Source organism: Vulpes lagopus, chromosome 13 (assembly GCF_018345385.1).
Source record: "Vulpes lagopus strain Blue_001 chromosome 13, ASM1834538v1, whole genome shotgun sequence".
Classification (NCBI taxonomy): domain Eukaryota; kingdom Metazoa; phylum Chordata; class Mammalia; order Carnivora; family Canidae; genus Vulpes; species Vulpes lagopus.
In genome coordinates, this window is record NC_054836.1 from 20,479,639 (window position 1) to 20,497,559 (window position 17,921).

The 17,921-nt window shown below is 39.3% G+C and overlaps 1 protein-coding gene across 3 annotated transcripts in view; it reads left to right on the forward strand.

Moving 5' to 3' along the window:
• Positions 1-17,921, forward strand: part of ASB4 (ankyrin repeat and SOCS box containing 4) — an 88,053-nt gene that overhangs the window by 58,688 nt on the left and 11,444 nt on the right. For all 3 annotated transcript variants that reach the window (XM_041727978.1, XM_041727979.1, XM_041727977.1), the window contains one exon: positions 16,057-16,547. In XM_041727978.1, the coding sequence (XP_041583912.1) occupies positions 16,057-16,547 (491 nt within the window). The remainder of the gene's footprint in view (positions 1-16,056; positions 16,548-17,921) is intronic.

The window sequence follows — 17,921 nt, forward strand, 5'->3', positions numbered from 1 at the left end:
TAAGAATAAATAAACATGGGCTCTAAAAGGAAAAGTCTGCATCCCCAGAGATGAGAAGCAATATTCTGAGGAGTTGGCAGATAAGCTTTGATATGAAAAAGATTCACTTCAGTAGACAGAAGGAAATAGTTTGTGATATTTGCTTCCTGTTTTCAATATGTTTTTAAAAAATACAGGTAGCTGTTAAAGAAGAAACTTATGAGAAGAGACTATGTGAAAAACAGCTCGGTTTAATCAGCATTTATAGAGCCAAGCCATTTATCTCTTTCCTCACTGCCTTTCTTCAGTCTCATTTCCTCAATTTGTGTCTCTTTTCCATCTTTTTAATAATAAATTTATTTTTTATTGGTGTTCAATTTGCCAACATACAGAATAACACCCAGTGCTCATCCCATCAAGTGCCCCCCTCAGTGCCCATCACCCATTCACCCCCACCCCCCGCCCTCCTCCCCTTCCACCACCCCTAGTTCGTTTCCCAGAGTTAGGAGTCTACGTTCTGTCTCCCTTCCTGATATTTCCCACACATTTCTTCTCCCTTCCCTTATATTCCCTTTCACTATTATTTATATTCCCCAAATGAATGAGAACATACAATGTTTGTCCTTCTCCGATTGACTTACTTCACTCAGCATAATACCCTCCAGGTCCATCCACGATGAAGCAAATGGTGGGTATTTGTCGTTTCTAATGGCTGAGTAATATTCCATTGTATACATAAACCACATCTTCTTCATCCATTCATCTTTCAATGGACACCGAGGCTCCTTCCACAGTTTGGCTATTGTGGACATTGCTGCTATAATCATCGGGGTGCAGGTGTCCCGGCGTTTCATTGCATCTGTATCTTTGGGGTAAATCCCCAGCAGTGCAATTGCTGGGTCGTAAACTATAGAACACTTCTGAAAGAAATTGAGGAAGACACAAAAAGATGGAAAAATATTCCATGCTCATGGATTAGCAGAATTAATATTGTGAAAATGTCAATGTTACCCAGGGCAATTTACACGTTTAATGCAATCCCTATCAAAATACCATGGACTTTCTTCAGAGAGTTAGAACAAATTATTTTAAGATTTGTGTGGAATCAGAAAAGACCCCAAATAGCCAGGGGAATTTTAAAAAAGAAAACCATAGCTGGGGGCATAACAATGCCAGATTTCAGGTTGTACTACAAAGCTGTGGTCATCAAGACAGTGTGGTACTGGCACAAAAACAGACACATAGATCAATGGAACAGAATAGAGAACCCAGAAGTGGACCCTGAACTGTATGGTCAACTAATATTCGATAAAGGAGGAAAGACTATCCATTGGAAGAAAGACAGTCTCTTCAATAAATGGTATTGGGAAAATTGGACATCCACATGCAGAAGAATGAAACTGGACCACTCCACATACACATACACCATACACAAAGATAAACATACACAAAGATAAACTCAAAATGGATGAAAGATCTAAATGTGAGACAAGACTGCATCAAAATCCTAGAGGAGAACACAGGCAACACCCTTTTTGAACTTGGCCACAGTAACTTCTTGCAAGATACATCCACCAAGGCAAAAGAAACAAAAGCAAAAATGAACTATTGGGACTTCATCAAGATAAGAAGCTTTTGCACAGCAAAGGATACAGTCAACAAAACTAAAAGACAACCTACAGAATGGGAGAAGATATTTTCAAATGACGTATCAGATAAAGGGCTAGTTTCCAAGATCTATAAAGAACTTATTAAACTCAACACCAAAGAAACAAACAATCCAATCATGAAATGGGCAAAAGACATGAAGAGAAATCTCACAGAGGAAGACATGGACATGGCCAACATGCACATGAGAAAATGCTCTGCATCACTTGCCATCAGGGAAATACAAATCAAAACCACAATGAGATACCACCTCACACCAGTGAGAATGGGGAAAATTAACAAGGCGGGAAACAACAAATGTTGGAGAGGATGTGGAGAAAAGGGAACCCTCTTACACTTGGTGGGAATGTGAACTGGTGCAGCCACTCTGGAAAACTGTGTGGAGGTTCTTTTCCATTTTTAAACATTGCTGGGCCCCAGGGCTCAGGCGAAGACATACAATTCCTCTCTAAACTCACTTTGGTGATCTGATCTCGTCCCTTGACTTCGGATACCATTGAATGGGGTTCACTCTGGGGTTTGTGTCTCCCAGCCTCACCCTCACTCTCCTCCAAGCTCCAGCTCATCTATCCACCGACTTATAACCCATCTCTGCTAGATTTTGAATATCTTGGACCTACCATGTCCAGACTGGAACTGTTTCCTGCTCCTGCCTCCGTCTTAACAGATGACAGTTCTGTTCTTCCCATAGCTCAAGCCCAAAGCCTAGAAGGCACCTCTGTTTCTTCCTCCCTTTCCCTCATACCTCACACCTCACACCTTTTTTATCTCCAGTCCAACCACTTTAAACCTTCTCTGCTGGGGCTACCCTACCCAGGCTGCCTTATTTCTTTCTTCTTGGTCTATGATAGCAGACTTTCAATAATGCCCCTGCTTTTGTGCTTTCCTTCTTTACTGCCCAACCTCCACCCAGCCAGCCTGAGCGATTTTCACAAAAAGTAAATCAGACCATTTCTCTCCCTCACATTCATTCCTCACATGTAGTCTATGGTCTAAAGTCTTTTCTGTGACCCGCTGAGCCTGACATCATCTGGTCCCTGCTCATCTGGCCCCTGCTGACGTCACCAGCAGCATTTCCTACTGACTCCCTCTTTTGCTCACCTCTTTGGATACTTGCATTCTCTGCATTTTTGGAACACATCCAGCTTCTTCGTGCCTACCTCCGAACCTGTACCCTTGCTGCCTCCTTCACCAGGAAAGCCTTCCCTCGTGCTCTTCATATGGTTTCCTTCTGTGGTGCACCAATGTCACATCCTTGGTGCCTTTACGGAAAATACTTCCTCTTCTCCCCTCATCATCCTCCAAGACTTCACTCGGCTCTATTTTTCTGCATAACACATCCCTACCTGTAACTTTATATATGAATTAGCTTTCTTGTCTGTCTTCTTCTCTCACATATGAATTCCACGAAGCTAGGGACATTGCCTATCTTCTTTACTAGGTTATTCCCAGAGCCCTGAACAGTAGCGGGTATAGAACAGGAGCTCAACAAATATTTGTTGACTGAATGAATAAATGTACCACTCATGAGGGCACAAAGACAAATAGATATAGTATCTGTTTTTGAGGATCTTTTCTTTTTTTAGATTTTATTTATTTATTCATGAGAGACACACAGAGAGAAAGAGGGAGGCAGAGACACAGGCAGAGGGAGAAGCAGGCTCCATGCAGGGAGTCTGACGTGGGACTCAATCCAGGGTCTCCAGGATCAGGCCCTGGGCTGAGGGTGGCACTAAACCACTGAGCCACCCAGGCAGCCTATTTTTTCCATCTTTTATTTATGACCTATCATATCCTGTCTTTTTGGTGTTCTGAAATTCCATGATGATCTGCTTTGGTGGGTGTATTTCTCCATATCCCTGCTAACACTTGTTATTATCTGTATTTTTATCATAGTCATCCTAGTGGATATAAGATAGTATCCAAGTGTGGTTTTGATTTGTACTTCCCTGATCGTTAAGGACACAGAGCATCTTTTTATGTGATTATTGACCATTTATATATCTTCTTTGCAGTGATACTTTGCCCATTTTGAATTGGGTTATCCCTCTCCTTTTTGGGGGGTACATAGTTTATTTACTATAATGATAGTGAATTTATTTTATGATATGACACCATTAATTTATTTTAATATGATATCTTTAATTTATTTTAACGATATTTTATTTGATACAATTTCTTCTTTGACCCATGGGTTATTTATAAATGTGCCTTTAATTTGTAAATATATTTCAGATTAAACTCATTTTTTCGTTACTAACTTCTAATTGTGTTGTGGTCAACAAAGTGATCTGCAATGATGCCTATTCTTTGACATTTGTGCAGATGAGTTTTTGGCCTAGTTAGTATAGAATCAATTTTTGTAAATTTGCCAGATAGTGTTGAGAAGAATGTGTACCTACCTATATGATTGCTCATATAGTTTTGAGAGTCATCTCTTCAGAGATCAAATGAAAAGAGTAGTTAGGACTGTTCAAGGAAGTCATGCACAGTAAGAAGTGCAGGGAGAAAATGATGATACCCAGTGTTTATTTAATAACTGGGGGTTGAGAAGAGGAAGAATCATGTAAAAATCATGAAGGAATATCTAGAGAGGGAGAAGAAAGCATTCCAGGACAGTTTAAAAAATAGAATTTCCAGAAGTGAGTTGTCAACACTATTGGGTATAGCAGGGAAGTGTAGTAAGATGAAGACTGAAAGTGGTAGATGGGATTGACCAATTGAAAGCTGCTGGTGACTTTGTCAGAACAGCTCCATTGGAGTGGTGGGAATGGAAAGTGGGCTATGATGGGCTGAGGGGATCATGGATGGTGAGGAAATGGTACAGAAAGCAGAGACTTCACTTTCAATAAGTTTATCTAAAACAGATCAAAATAAATCAGAGGGTATTTACAAGGGAGAAAAGGACTGGGAGAAGCTTGAGTAGGTTTGTAAGATGATGACAAAGAGTTGATGGAAAGGGAGGTGTTGGATATATAGTAAAGAGATACGATTCGTGGAGCAACATTCCACTGCTGCACCTATGATCACTTGCAAAGATGGAGGTATTTGTCTTGCATTGAGTTGAGACCCCTCTTCTCTAAAATGAACAAGAGAAAGTAAAGGTGAGTATTGAATTGGTCAGCATTTTTGTTTAGTATATCGTAACCCAGAAACTTAATTCAGCAGTGGTAAGAACAACGAGGGCTCATCAGTATCCAGTTCTCTCCCCGTCCAGGTTCACGGAAATCCACACTTCCTAGTCTAGTCTGTTTGCGGTTCAGCAGGATCATAGGCACCTTCTGCCTAATGACATATCAACAGAAGAAATTAGTTACTTCTAGGTGGTCAAATGCCCATGTAGGACTTTTAAAGTCTACTTCTCCTCATGGTATTGTGACAGTGAGGAAACCTCAGGCAAAAATGGTGAAGCCACAAGACCAAGGTGGCTTCCAAAAGAGGGCTAATAGAGGACATAGGTTCTGGAACTACAATGTAGTTTTAAGACTAGAAATACACTTTTATTGCATCAAGCCACTGAGATGTGAGTAGCATAATTATAACAGCATAATTTGTCTATCCTAATGAAATCCTAGCCTAAGGAAAATTGAAAATAAATGGGCAGTCCAGGAAAAGTTGAATAACCTAGCTAGGGGAAGAATAGAGATGCAACTGAGCAACTAGAATCAGTAATTCGAACTGATTTCAACAGGGCAGAGTTGCATAAACCTTCAAGAGGGAAGCTGCTGCAAGAAGAACCAGTAAGATATTCAGTAATTATAATACAATGTGCTCCAGGAGATTTAGGACTCGTGAGTGTGACCGTGTTGGATGGGGCATCTGCAAAGATATTGCAGGATGACATCAGGACAGAGAGAAAGAAAGACTGGGCCAGATACTTATGTCCTCATTGCAAATGGCAGAGTGACTGGGTGTTTGTGAAATCATCGATAAGAAGGGATAAAACGTCACCTCACTGGGTGATATAAACCTTAATGGATGAGGGGTTGTACACAAGGGTGAGAGAGTAATGGTTCAGAAGACCATTGTTGATCTAGAAAAAGGTAGTTCTCGACTCCAGACCCTAGAGAATGTGAGTATCAGAAACAAGGGGCTATACAGGAAATGGTATTTCATTTAAGATTTCATTTAAGACAAGACTAGGAAAGATACAGGAAAATATATTTGCCATAGATTGTAGATTGAAAGGGCAAAATTGAAACTAGAACAAAGCAGCCAACTGAAAATACGCGTTGGTGACAGTTAATAACAAACTTGACACTGCACAAAATTGCATCCTTGACAAAGAAGCAGACTTGAGAAACAATCCCAAAACACGCAGAAAATGAAAAGCCTGAATATGAAAAAAGAAATCTAACCTTTGAATAATAGATGTTTCTAAAGAATGCTTGCTGTTAATAACAAGTGAGACAATATATGTAAAACTCTTAGTGAGTACTTGAAAAATAGCAGACATTATTAATATTTTCATAAAGGAACACGCAACAAATGTACTGTCTTTTACTTGCACAAAAGCCTAATCAAGCCCTAGCATGGTGAAATTGAGGCAGGTGAACTTCAAGCTGCAGAGGTTGACACATCTCAGGCAAAACCAGTAGATGAGTCTAAATCTATACCTGAGGTTATTAAGTTAAACCGAATTCTTTCACAAACCCTTGATATTATAACTGAGGATAATATTTTCTCCATGTCTCCGATGTCCTCATATGTATTGCAGGCCACTCTAACCAGACACTAACTGCGTTTCACCCTGTCTTAGTACTTTTTCTAAGAAAAGTATATTTTTTAATGTGATGTTAAAAAGAAAGCCATGAATAATTTACCATGTTTTCACGTATGCATTTGAGGAGTGGGGTTTAAAAAATTGGGAGAGTGAGTTTCTTATCAAATTGATAATTAGGAGGTGATGAAAATTTAAAGCAAAAAGAAAATGTTTAGAGCTTTCAATAATAAAGAATTGTTTCCTCTTTTCCATATGGCCAATATTTAAAATCAGGGTAGAAGAACAAAATTCTTGTCTAAAAAACACTTATTCACACAGAGATGAAATGGGTGTTTGGCAAAATTAATGAAAAAATTAAGCCTACATATATCTTAAATAAAATATTCAATGTCAACAATAAGAAATAGCAAAAGTGTACAAAGGAGTCAATAAAAGAAAGTAGATTTCTTTTAAAGGAACAAAAACCTGGTGGTTTTTCATGTCTCCATAATGTTTAATATTAAAAAAGAGTAGAATGAACTTAGGGAATATTGTGGAGAAAATTACCCAAGAATTCTACACTCTTTCAATGTTATTTTTAATGTATGATCACAATGAAAAAATAGTCTCATGTATTTGAGTTCTTACAAAGCATACCAAAAGGTGCCCTGAATGAAAAATTTACTAGATATAGGACTATCAAGTGAATGGTGCAAAATACATGGGATGTTATTCATAAAAGAATTTCATTTTTGTTTTCCTGTGTCTCTTTAAATTATTCAGAGAATCTAGTTTCTCCCCTACTGTGGGAAGAAAACTCAGGTGGGTCCATATCTCCCTGGTATGCTTAGGTAAGAAAAGCTATACAGTCGCTGTAAGTGTCAAAAGTCATTCTCAGTTCAAAAGTTGGACATCCAGGGCTGATCTTTCAGACTTGACTTAAATTCTTCTTTCCCCTTGTTCAAGTCCACTGCAGACTGGAAGCATCCAGTTAAGGAAGGGATGCATACTCACCCAAAACTTCTAATCCCTTCTTACCCAGTTTACTAATGATGGGTTCCAAACCCATGCAGAGCTGGTGCGTGGGAAAGGGAGAAGAGGTAAGAAGAGCCTGAAAGTTCTTTCTTTTAGGAATCACGCTTGGCCACCTTCTGAATTTGGCAGATGTTTAAAGGACTCCATACAGATATGCACAGAGAAATAAAATAATTATAGTTCAGTGATTACAAAAACCAAATGCAGTGATCAAAATTGTTTTAGAAGGATCGTTTCTTTGTTTCTTTTTTCTTTTCTTTCTTTCTTTTTTTTTTTTTTTTTTTGGTGGAAATAAACACAAGATTAACAACCCCAGATTAGATTGTGAGGGGCAAATGGTAGGTAGGATAGGATAAACAAGGGGATGAGTACCTTATTTTCCCTGCCGTCCTACAAGGATACACCCTGGCCACCTATTCCGTCAGGCTGATTTCCTCGAACATGTGAGCGAGTTCACCGCTCTGAGACCCCAGTGCACTCTGAGGTGGATGCTCTCAGGTGGCTGGTGAAATTTTAAGTTTAGTTATTAACTTGCTCTTTTTCCTAACATAGTAGGTAGTCAATTAAAACTTTACCACTTGCGCAGAAGATTCATAACATACTATGCACTGGCTTCAAGGACTCAATTTTTCCGGCGTGGGCTGGAGAAAGGACAGACTGCATAATTTGGTGGGTCTAACCTAAAATGAAAATATAGGCCTTTTATTTTAAAAGTTATTAAGAATTTCAAGTTAGTGACAACAAAACGTTAAACCAAATGTAGGGCCCTTCTAGGTGAGAGGTTCTGTGCAAAGCCAGCCATGATCAGAGATTACTGGCTGCGTTGCAATATGGCTCATATTTCTACATTTCTACTTAGAGGCCAAAAGGACCTCAACTTCTAAGTCATAATCATCTAAATACTGTTTATTAGTTGAAAAACTTTTATAGGTAACCATGGACAAAACATCAAAGACTAGATTGAGGTTATAGAACTGAATATAATAACCTTACAGCTTTGACATTATAAATTGTAGCTGTCAGAAATGAGGTGTGTAGGTGGAAGAGGGAAATATCTTGGAGATAACCTCATTTCATAAAGCAGGTGGTGGAGATAAGGTAACAAATTCATGGATAGAAAATTAGGTGCAGTAAAGTTTCAATATTCCAACAGAAGAATTAAAACATGATGAAAAGACCAAATATTGAAAGGAGAAAGGATAAGTATAAATAAACAAAAACTTAGGTCTTTTATCAGAAAGTAAAGAATGCTATCTAAATTTAATAATAAATAGATAAATCCATTAGCTGGAGTTATGGGAATAATTGCCAAAAGATCTGAAAACAAACACAGTTAAGAGAAGTGTCTTTGTAAATGTGTCTGTTCTAGGAAATTGTCAATCAAGTTTTTCTAAATTTCTGATTTTTTTAAACATGTGCCTTATTGTTTAACAAAAAATTATTTAATAAAAATAAGTTAATCTCAGAGCATGCTATGGTATAAATTTATTCAAAAAGATAGGTCTATGAAAATCATGTATATTCCCTTATTTTGGTTCCCAGCACCTGCTACTCATATGGGCAGCACCGTTTAAAGATGTACAGCTGTTTGGTGGCAAAAGTTAACTTAATTACTTATTGAAAGGCATACTCTATGATTTTTTTAAAAATCCAGTAATGTATACCCCACAAAGGTATGTCTAATGTAAAATGAGAAAGCTTAGAAAAACAGATGATACATCAGGGTATGCAAGCACCAAAGAAATGTAGGCAAGTCTTCAAGGAAAGATGATGGCATTGCCCTTCTTCCAAAATAAAAAATAGAAAATAAAAAGAAATTAAAATAATAAAAGGAGTATTTTCTTTTTTGCTTAGGTGTACGTTTTTTCTGTTACAATGATACTGAATTAAAATATCTAAAAAGGGCACCAAATATGCCACTGAGGCTAAAACTGCGAAATATTTTAACTTTTTACTACAAATTTGATGAATTGCTACATCAAGCTAGGATGATTGAAGCCAACAAATAAAACCCAGGCTTCTCATATGGCCTAAAAGGTCCAACATCATGCTTGTAACTTCACTTTTATGTTGTATCTTTCCTGTTCCTTGAATGTGTCAAGCTTGTTCACCCATCTGGGCCTTCATTCTCACTGTTACCTCTGCTCAGAAAGTTTTCTGCCTAATATTTCACAGCTACTGTCAGGTTAGAGGTCAGTTCCTTGGTAGCCAGCCCTCACGGTCATAATCATTACATCCATTTTATTTTCTCCATAATATTTGCAACTCTCTGAAATGGTCTTGTAACATATTTACTTGTGTGTTTATTTTCTCTCATCTCCAGTGTAAATGACTTGATAGTAGCGACAATGACCATAGTGTACACTGGTGTCTCTGTGTACCCACGCAGAATAGAAACAGTGTAAATATTTACAGAATCACTGAATGAGTTTTGAGATGAACACTTGATCCCTGTTATTGAAGAGAGCATTTCAAAGAATGGATAAAATGTTCAATATTGAGCTACTTGGGACCAAAGGTGTCAGTGGCTTAAGGGAAAGTCAAAATCCCTGAAGAACACAGAAAACAGAGATTCCTTATGTTCATTCTTCTAACCTAGAGGAAGTTGAAAGAAGCTGGACAGAAAATAAGGCTGTCTTAAAGGGTTGAGGGGCACTGGGCTGGCCTGGTCCTCTACCTCACCACCAATCTCCCCACTAACACATAGGCTTTTTGGGAAATCAAGTCCATCTGGACAGGAAGGAGGCAGGGGTTGGTTTAGGGATATGGTGGGGGATGTGGATTCCCTGATTCTGGGAAGATAGAGAAGTGACAGTTTCTGTAGTGAAAGAGACATGCTCTCTGCTCCCACTCTTATGTACTTCTTGACCCAAGAGAAGTTGGGAACATGGATGCTCTGGAGCAGATGCTTTTGAGGGCCAACCTGGAGCCTGCAGGGAGGAGCAAAGCCCAGCAGATGGAGCCACAGTGATGACTGAGCACTGAAGATCAGCCAATGTAACAAAAGGGCACTTGAGGCAATTAAATTTTATTTGGAAGGGGGGGCACTTGATGGGATGAGCACTGGGTGTTATGCTATATGTTGGCAAATTGAACTCCAATAAAAAATTTTTAAAAAAAGAAAAAAAAGGAAATTTTATTTGGAAAATAAGAAAGTGAACTTTCATACTAAGACTGATGAAATTGATTCTATCTGTTGGGAAGTAAGGAAAGGATACTATCACAGAGTACGGGAAGACAGAATTTAATATTGACTGACACTGTGTCCTTCTGTAATCCTGGCTTGAACATTATCTTTTCCCTTGGGCCTGGCCTAGCCTTTTCATGTGGCTAGCTCTCACTCTTTCTGTTCAAATTCTTATCCTATATCCCCTCTTCATCCTATTCTTACTCTACCTAAATCTCTGTCTTCTTTGCCCATAGACAGAATCTGAAAAATCCTTGCTCTTTATCATCAGTATAAATTAAAATTTCTATCTCTTTTGCTACCATTCCAGACTACTTCTGGAAACCATCTTGCATAAATTAAAGGGTTCGTGAAGGGTTCTCTCTCATTAAAATTTACTTTACCCCATAAAGAATTTACCCCCGAATGGAATAATTTATTCCCTAGAATGAAAATTGCTACAAATTTTCAGGAGGTATAGTGTAGAGTGTAAAGAAAACTATTGGAGAAATAGACCATATTTCTGCACAGAGAGATTCTTTATTGTAAGAATGTCAATTCTTCCTAAATTGATGTCTACACCAAAATAAGTTCCAGATGAATCAAATGTCAAACATTTTTTAAATGTGTAAAAAACTAAATTATAATTAATCTGTATATCTATGCAACCTCTAAGAGGAGTAGGACAGTCTAATACTTTTTTTTAAAAATGGGGAAAATTTGACTATTGAAAGTTGATGTCATTGTATTTAAGAAAAATCAAAATAAAGTGGTTAAAAATTTGTAGCAATTATGATAATATAGGCCTACATCCTAATTTAATGAAGGGTACATATAAATGTAAACAAAGCAGAAAGGCTGTAATGTATAATGAATTAAAGAAGAAATGCCACTAGTTAATAATTACAGAGAAAGTGTTCAAACTCTAATAATCAAATGAATTTAGATTTTTAAAAAAGACCATTTTTTACCTTCCAAACTAGCAAAAAAATAAAAAATATATATATAACAACATACTGCTGAGTGAAATATCACTGCTACACATGAATATAACTTGTGACAATTATTCATTAAAATCTTTAAACAATTCACACATTTCAGCCTAATGACTCTATGTGGGGGGAATTTATGCCCAGGAAATAATCCTAAAATTTTCTTACAGATTTATTAATTGTAGCATTAATTACAAGATCAACATGTTGGGGAAAAAATCCTTATATTCAATAGTCAGGTAAACTGACTTATGATGGAGTATCATGTAGTTACTTTTAAATGTCATTTAAAGTAATTCTGTAATGGCACGCTTGGGTGGCTCAGTCGGTTAAGCATCTGCCTTTGGCTCAGCTCAGGATCCCGGGGTCCTGGGATCCCCACATCAGGCTCCCTTATCAGCAGGGAATCTGCTTCTCTCTCTCCCCCTGTCTTTCCCCAGCCTTCATGCTGTCTCAATTCTCTCTCTCTCTCTCAAATAAATAAATAAGATCTTTTAAAAAATAGATAAATAAATTCTGTAACAACATGGAAATGTTGATGGTAGTAAACAAAAGTCAATGTTGGTCAATATAAATATTAAATTTTGTCTAAGCTAATTGGTAATTAGGGGCACAAACATTTGCACACAGTGACCTATCACTATGCACCCACCAGATTGGCTAAAATTAAATAGGTCAAAAATACCAAACACAGATGAGAATGTGGCCCCACAAAAACCCACATGCATGGCTTACAGAAATGTAAACAACTGGACCTGTTCGATACCATCTGATGAAGTTGAAGGTATGCATACCCAAAGATCTAATAATTCCACTCACAGGTATAGAACCCAGAGGAACCCCTGCACATGAACACCAGGGTACAAAGGATGTACAAAAATACTCATAGCAGCAGGGTTTGGAAGAGCCTGAAACTAGAAATGTCCGTCACCAGTAGAATGGATAGATTGTAGATAACTTGTGCAGTGAGACAGAACACAATAAAATGAACAAATGACAGCTTAAACATCATGTCGATTATTTTCACAAACATAATGTTGAATGAAGGAAGCAAGTCATAGAAGAATAGGTTTATTATTTCATTTATATAAAGTTCAAAAATAAATGAAACTAAATTATCTTGCTTAGAGATATATACAAGGGTGATAAAACTATAAGAAATGCATAGTAGTCAGGAGAATTGTACCCTCAGAAGGATGCAGAAGTTGCGATGGGGAAGGAGAGTAGAAAAGTGGAGGGCCCCTCTGGGTCTGGGAGGTATGTGATTTCTTGACCTGGGATATGATTCTGCGAGTGATGGCTTTACAGTATTTTAAAAACTATCTCTCTCTTTACATATATATATATATAACTATATGTATATGTGTATATCTGTACATATACATATAGTATATATAGTTATGTATATGTAATTAGCTGAGTAGGAGAAGGATGCACCCCTACTGCAGGATGACTGGTGTCCTTATAAGAAGACAGCCATGTGAAAACACAGACACAGAGAGAAGGCCATGAAGATGGAGGCAGACCCTGCAGTGACACATCTATAAGCCAAGGAACACCAAGGTTTGCCAGCCATCACCAGAAGCTGGAGAGAGGCAGGAGACAGTCTCCCTTTAAGCCCTTGGAGGAAGCCAACCCTGCAGACACTCTAATTTCAGACTTCCAGTCTCCAGAACCGTGAATAAATTTCTGTTGTTTTAAGCAACCTAGATTGTGATACTTTGTTATGGCAGTGCTAGAAAACTAACATTTTGTATTTTCACATTAAGAGTATTTATTAAGCGTTAGCCTTCAGCTCAGGTCATGATCTCAGGATCCTAGGATTGAATTCTGGTAGGGCTCCCTGCTCAGTGGGGTCTCCACTTTTTCCTCTCCGTCTATTCCTCCCCAGGTTCATTCTCTCTCTCTCTCTCTGTCAAACAAAATCTTTTTTAAAAAAAGAATATTTGGTGTGCTTCGGTGGTTCAGTCGGTTAAAGGTCTGCCTTTGGTTCAGGCCATGATCCCAGGCTTGGTGTGGAGCCTGTACTCCCTCTCCATCTGCCTGCCACTCCCCCTGCTTGCGCTCTCTCTCTAACAAATAAATAAAACCTTTTTAAAAATTAAAAAAGTGGCAGCCCGGGTGGCTCAGTGGTTTAGCACCGCCTTCAGCCCAGGGTGTGACCTCAGAGTCCCGGGATCGAGTCCCATGTCGGGCTCCCTGCGAGGAGCCTGCTTCTCCCTCTGCCTGTGTCTTGGCCTCTCTCTCTCTCTCTCTGCCTCTCATGAATAAATAAGTAAAAATAAAATAAAATAAAAAATAAAAATAAAAAGTAAAAAAGCATATTTGTTAAAGATTTCCAAGAATTTATATTTGAGGTCACTAATTTCTTGAATAAATCACAAAATCTAAAATAAAAAAACTCCTAGAATCATCCTACTTTATATGTTCTCTGGAAAAGTTACACTCAGAGATACAATTCAAATATAAAAAAATAAAGATCTATTCAGAAAAGAGAACTATGCAGCACATCTAGTTGTACCAACAGGTCAAGGATCAATTGTAAATGTCTAAGTACATTAAAAAATAAAGGATGTGGTTGTTCCAAGCTGGCCCGTAAAATTTTCATCCTGACCCTTTGATTCCTTTCCTTACTGGAAATTCTCCAGTGTCTGAAGTGACCCTGCATTTGGCTTCTGGGAAGCCATTCTTATTCATTCCATTTCCCTACAGAGCAAAGAAGGGCTGACCTGAAAAGACACCTGACCCAGAACTTCTCTGGGGTAGAATACTGATGAACACAGATGGCTCCGTGTGAGACCATCTTTGGTTAGAATTCTGCTTTCTGCAAGTTGAGAGAATAGACAGCCTCGGAGTTTATAGAGCAAAGTGCTCGCAGAAGCCTCACTGGGGGGTTGATTTTGTACAGGAGCCTGAGCATGTTTGTGGGAGTATTGCCTTTCTCAAATAAGTTCCACCTGACCACAGGATGCCATTAAAAAGGGGGTAGGGGAACAATAAATGGAAAACAAATTTTTAAAAAATTAACAAAATGCAATGTGATTTCTCTAGTCCTTTCAAGTTTTCAAATACCAAAAGAGAGCAAAGTACAGAAAAGATTTCTTCTAGAAAAGTCTGGTACTACTGTACTATGTCTAGTACTACTCTAGTACTACTGTATTATGAGGTAGAACGGTACAGTGGTAAGAGATTTGGAAGCCAGCCTGACTGGTGTTAAACCTCCGTTCTATCACTTCTTAGCCTGATGTAGTTATTACCCTTCTAAGTACAAATTTTTTAATCTGTAAAATTAGGGTAAAAATTGCACGTATTGCAAAGGGTTGCTAGGAAGATTCGATGAGGCAATACATGAGAAGCATTTAGCTCAGAATGTCGCAAATGGTAAGTGCCTAATAAATATTAGTTGCTGAAATAACAATCATCATAATAAAAAATCTTGCTAGAATTATACTTGAAGTAGCTATAGAAGTTTTCAGTAGAATTGATTATGGAGTAGGCCCCCTAGGGGTCGACGCATTCACCCCATTAAATTAGGCAGAGAAGGAAAATTTCAGCTTCTTAAGTTGACCACTCTAGTACTTAACATGCTCTATCAGAAAAATAAAATTCACTTCAACTTCCCAGTGCGTTAAACAAGTGGATCTGGTTAAATAATTTCTGCGGAGCTTTCCAAACAGCACAAATTTGTATTTCTAACAATGATTATCAGCCATAAATCAAATATGTCTCTAAGTTATTCTCTTTCTTTCAGTGAGTATTTCTGTTATACTGGCTTCTACCCCTTTCCAAGCCAAATATGACCTATAGGCTAGTTTGGTGGTCACAGCGCGTGTGTTTCTCTTTTTCCCCCAGTTGTACTCCAAGGGAGCCTTAGACTTGGGTGGCTCTAGTACCAGCTGTTTGCAGTCAGCGCTGGGCAATTTCCATGATACTAAGGTTTGCTTGGACCAAACTTTCAGGTTTCCCTGCTTTGAAAGAGAAAAAAAAACAAAACAAAAAACAAACATGATTTCGTGAAACATTCAAAGAAATTGATGACATTTAAAGCCACTTGTAGGAGCTCCCAAGGTTACAATATCACCTTTATTTTCAATGATATTTGCTATTTATTCAATAAAAGCTATTTAGTGATAGGGATCACTTTATGCTTCCCAGTTCACCTGGGGGTAAGAACAAAATCTCAACAGAGTGCTCCAGCTCTCCCTCCAAAATCTTCCTCTGTTGTCCCCCCACACCTACCCAACCCTGGTGCACTTGCTGCTTGTCCAGGAGATGGCACTGTTGTTTCAAACACCTGACTTCCCTGGGGGCCAACAAAGAACCCTGAAAAGCAGGGCTTATGTAGGGCAGTCAGAGGGTTAGAAGGGAAGCAATAAAATAAAATAAAATAAAATAAAATAAAATAAAATAAAAATAAAAAATAAAAGGGAAGCAGCCAGGAAGGAAATGTCTTGAACCTTGGGAATAAGGGCAACATACGTTTACTCGGTAATTATCTTCCTCAATCTTTCTAGGGGCCAATGTGAACATGAAGACCAACAACCAGGATGAGGAGACGCCCTTGCACACAGCTGCCCACTTCGGCCTCTCGGAGCTGGTGGCCTTCTACGTGGAGCATGGGGCCATCGTGGACAGCGTGAATGCCCACATGGAGACTCCGCTGGCTATCGCAACCTACTGGGCCCTCCGCTTTAAGGAGCAGGAGTACAGCAGAGAGCACCACCTCATCTGCCGCATGCTGCTGGACTACAAGGCCGAGGTTAACGCCAGGGATGATGACTTCAAATCTCCGCTGCACAAGGCAGCCTGGAACTGTGACCACGTGCTCATGCACATGATGCTGGAGGCCGGCGCCGAAGCCAACCTCATGGACATCAACGGCTGTGCTGCCATCCAGTATGTGCTGAAGGTCACCTCTGTGCGCCCGGCTGCTCAGCCTGAGATCTGCTATCAGCTGCTCTTGAACCACGGGGCTGCTCGCATATACCCTCCACAGTTCCACAAGGTGAGCTTATGTCCAAGGGTGCCAAGTACAGAGCCAGGTGCTCAGCCGGGTCCCCTGAGACTCCAAGGATGACTTGATCTCAACTCTCCTGGTAACTCAAGCTTATCTGAGCCTAACTCCCTTTGATTCTCCAACTGACCTCGCATTTACACACACAACCCTGGCTGCTTTGTCTTGGTCCTGTTTGTTTGAAATCTGGGGCCGAGAGGTAAGAAGGAGAACAAGAGTGGCAGGTAATTCTCCATTCCTTGTGTGAGCACCAGTGACCTGGTAGCAGCTTCTGCCGGACTGAGGTGAGAAAGATGGGAAAGCCACGTTAAGTCTACTGGAGAGGCCAGTGGTGTCAGACAGGCAAATACTTGCCATCTTTCAGCAGAGCGCATTTTAAATGGCATATGGAATTGTTCTTGCTTTAAATTTTTATCTCCGCACTGTCTCTTATAATTCATTCATTCCAGACATAGCCAAGTTATTCATGCCAGGAATAAAGAATCATGGACTTCGGGGCCAAACAAATGTGGGTCTTGCCACTGACCTAAGAATTTGACTTTGAATACATAAGCCTCTTGAGCCTCAGATTCTTCCCCTGTGAAATGGGTACTCTCTGCCCTTATTACCTCGGTAATCATGTGCAGACATGGTCCTACATCAGAAGGATCTTACTAGTAACACACAGATATACTCAAAGCCCAGAGGATGGTGCAAATCTTTCTTTACTTTTTCTCTTGAGTCACTGTCAGCGTGTCTGCCCCAGCCCCATCCCACATCTGCAAGTACCTCTTCCTTGGTCTACGTCCATCTTCTTTCCGCACCTATGTTGCATTAGTTTGGCCATCTTCATAGTGCAACTTCTAGAAGACAATTGATCTCTTTCTAACACAGCTCACTCCACAAAGCATATTTTTGTGTGTATTTATGTTCTAAGGCCACCTTCTTTCCAGAGAAAGGGATGGAGAGGGATGAAGGGCATGGAGATTCCAGAGAAACATACCTGCCTCACTTTATCTGTGAATAATAATAGCCTTTTCATAAGTCTGCTTTGAGAATGAACCAAGATAATACTTGAAAAGTGGTGGCACTGTGCCTGGTCTGTGGCAACCATAGAGAAGTGGCAGCTGTCACTATTGCTATTATTACATATTTGTAGAAGAGTTGAATTGGTGCCTGAGCCTGCTTTAGCCACTGGGGCTTCTCCAACCAGAAGAAACAATGTGTGAGACTGCCCAGAGACTAAATATGGTGTTTTAGTCTGAAACTGCTGGCTGGCTGTGGATGAAACAGGTCTCAGTGAAAGTAATTAGAATACCCTTTCCTCATTCCCCTTTGAGAGGAAGATTTAGGAGAATGGGCCTTCCTGTGGGGTTTCTGCTCACC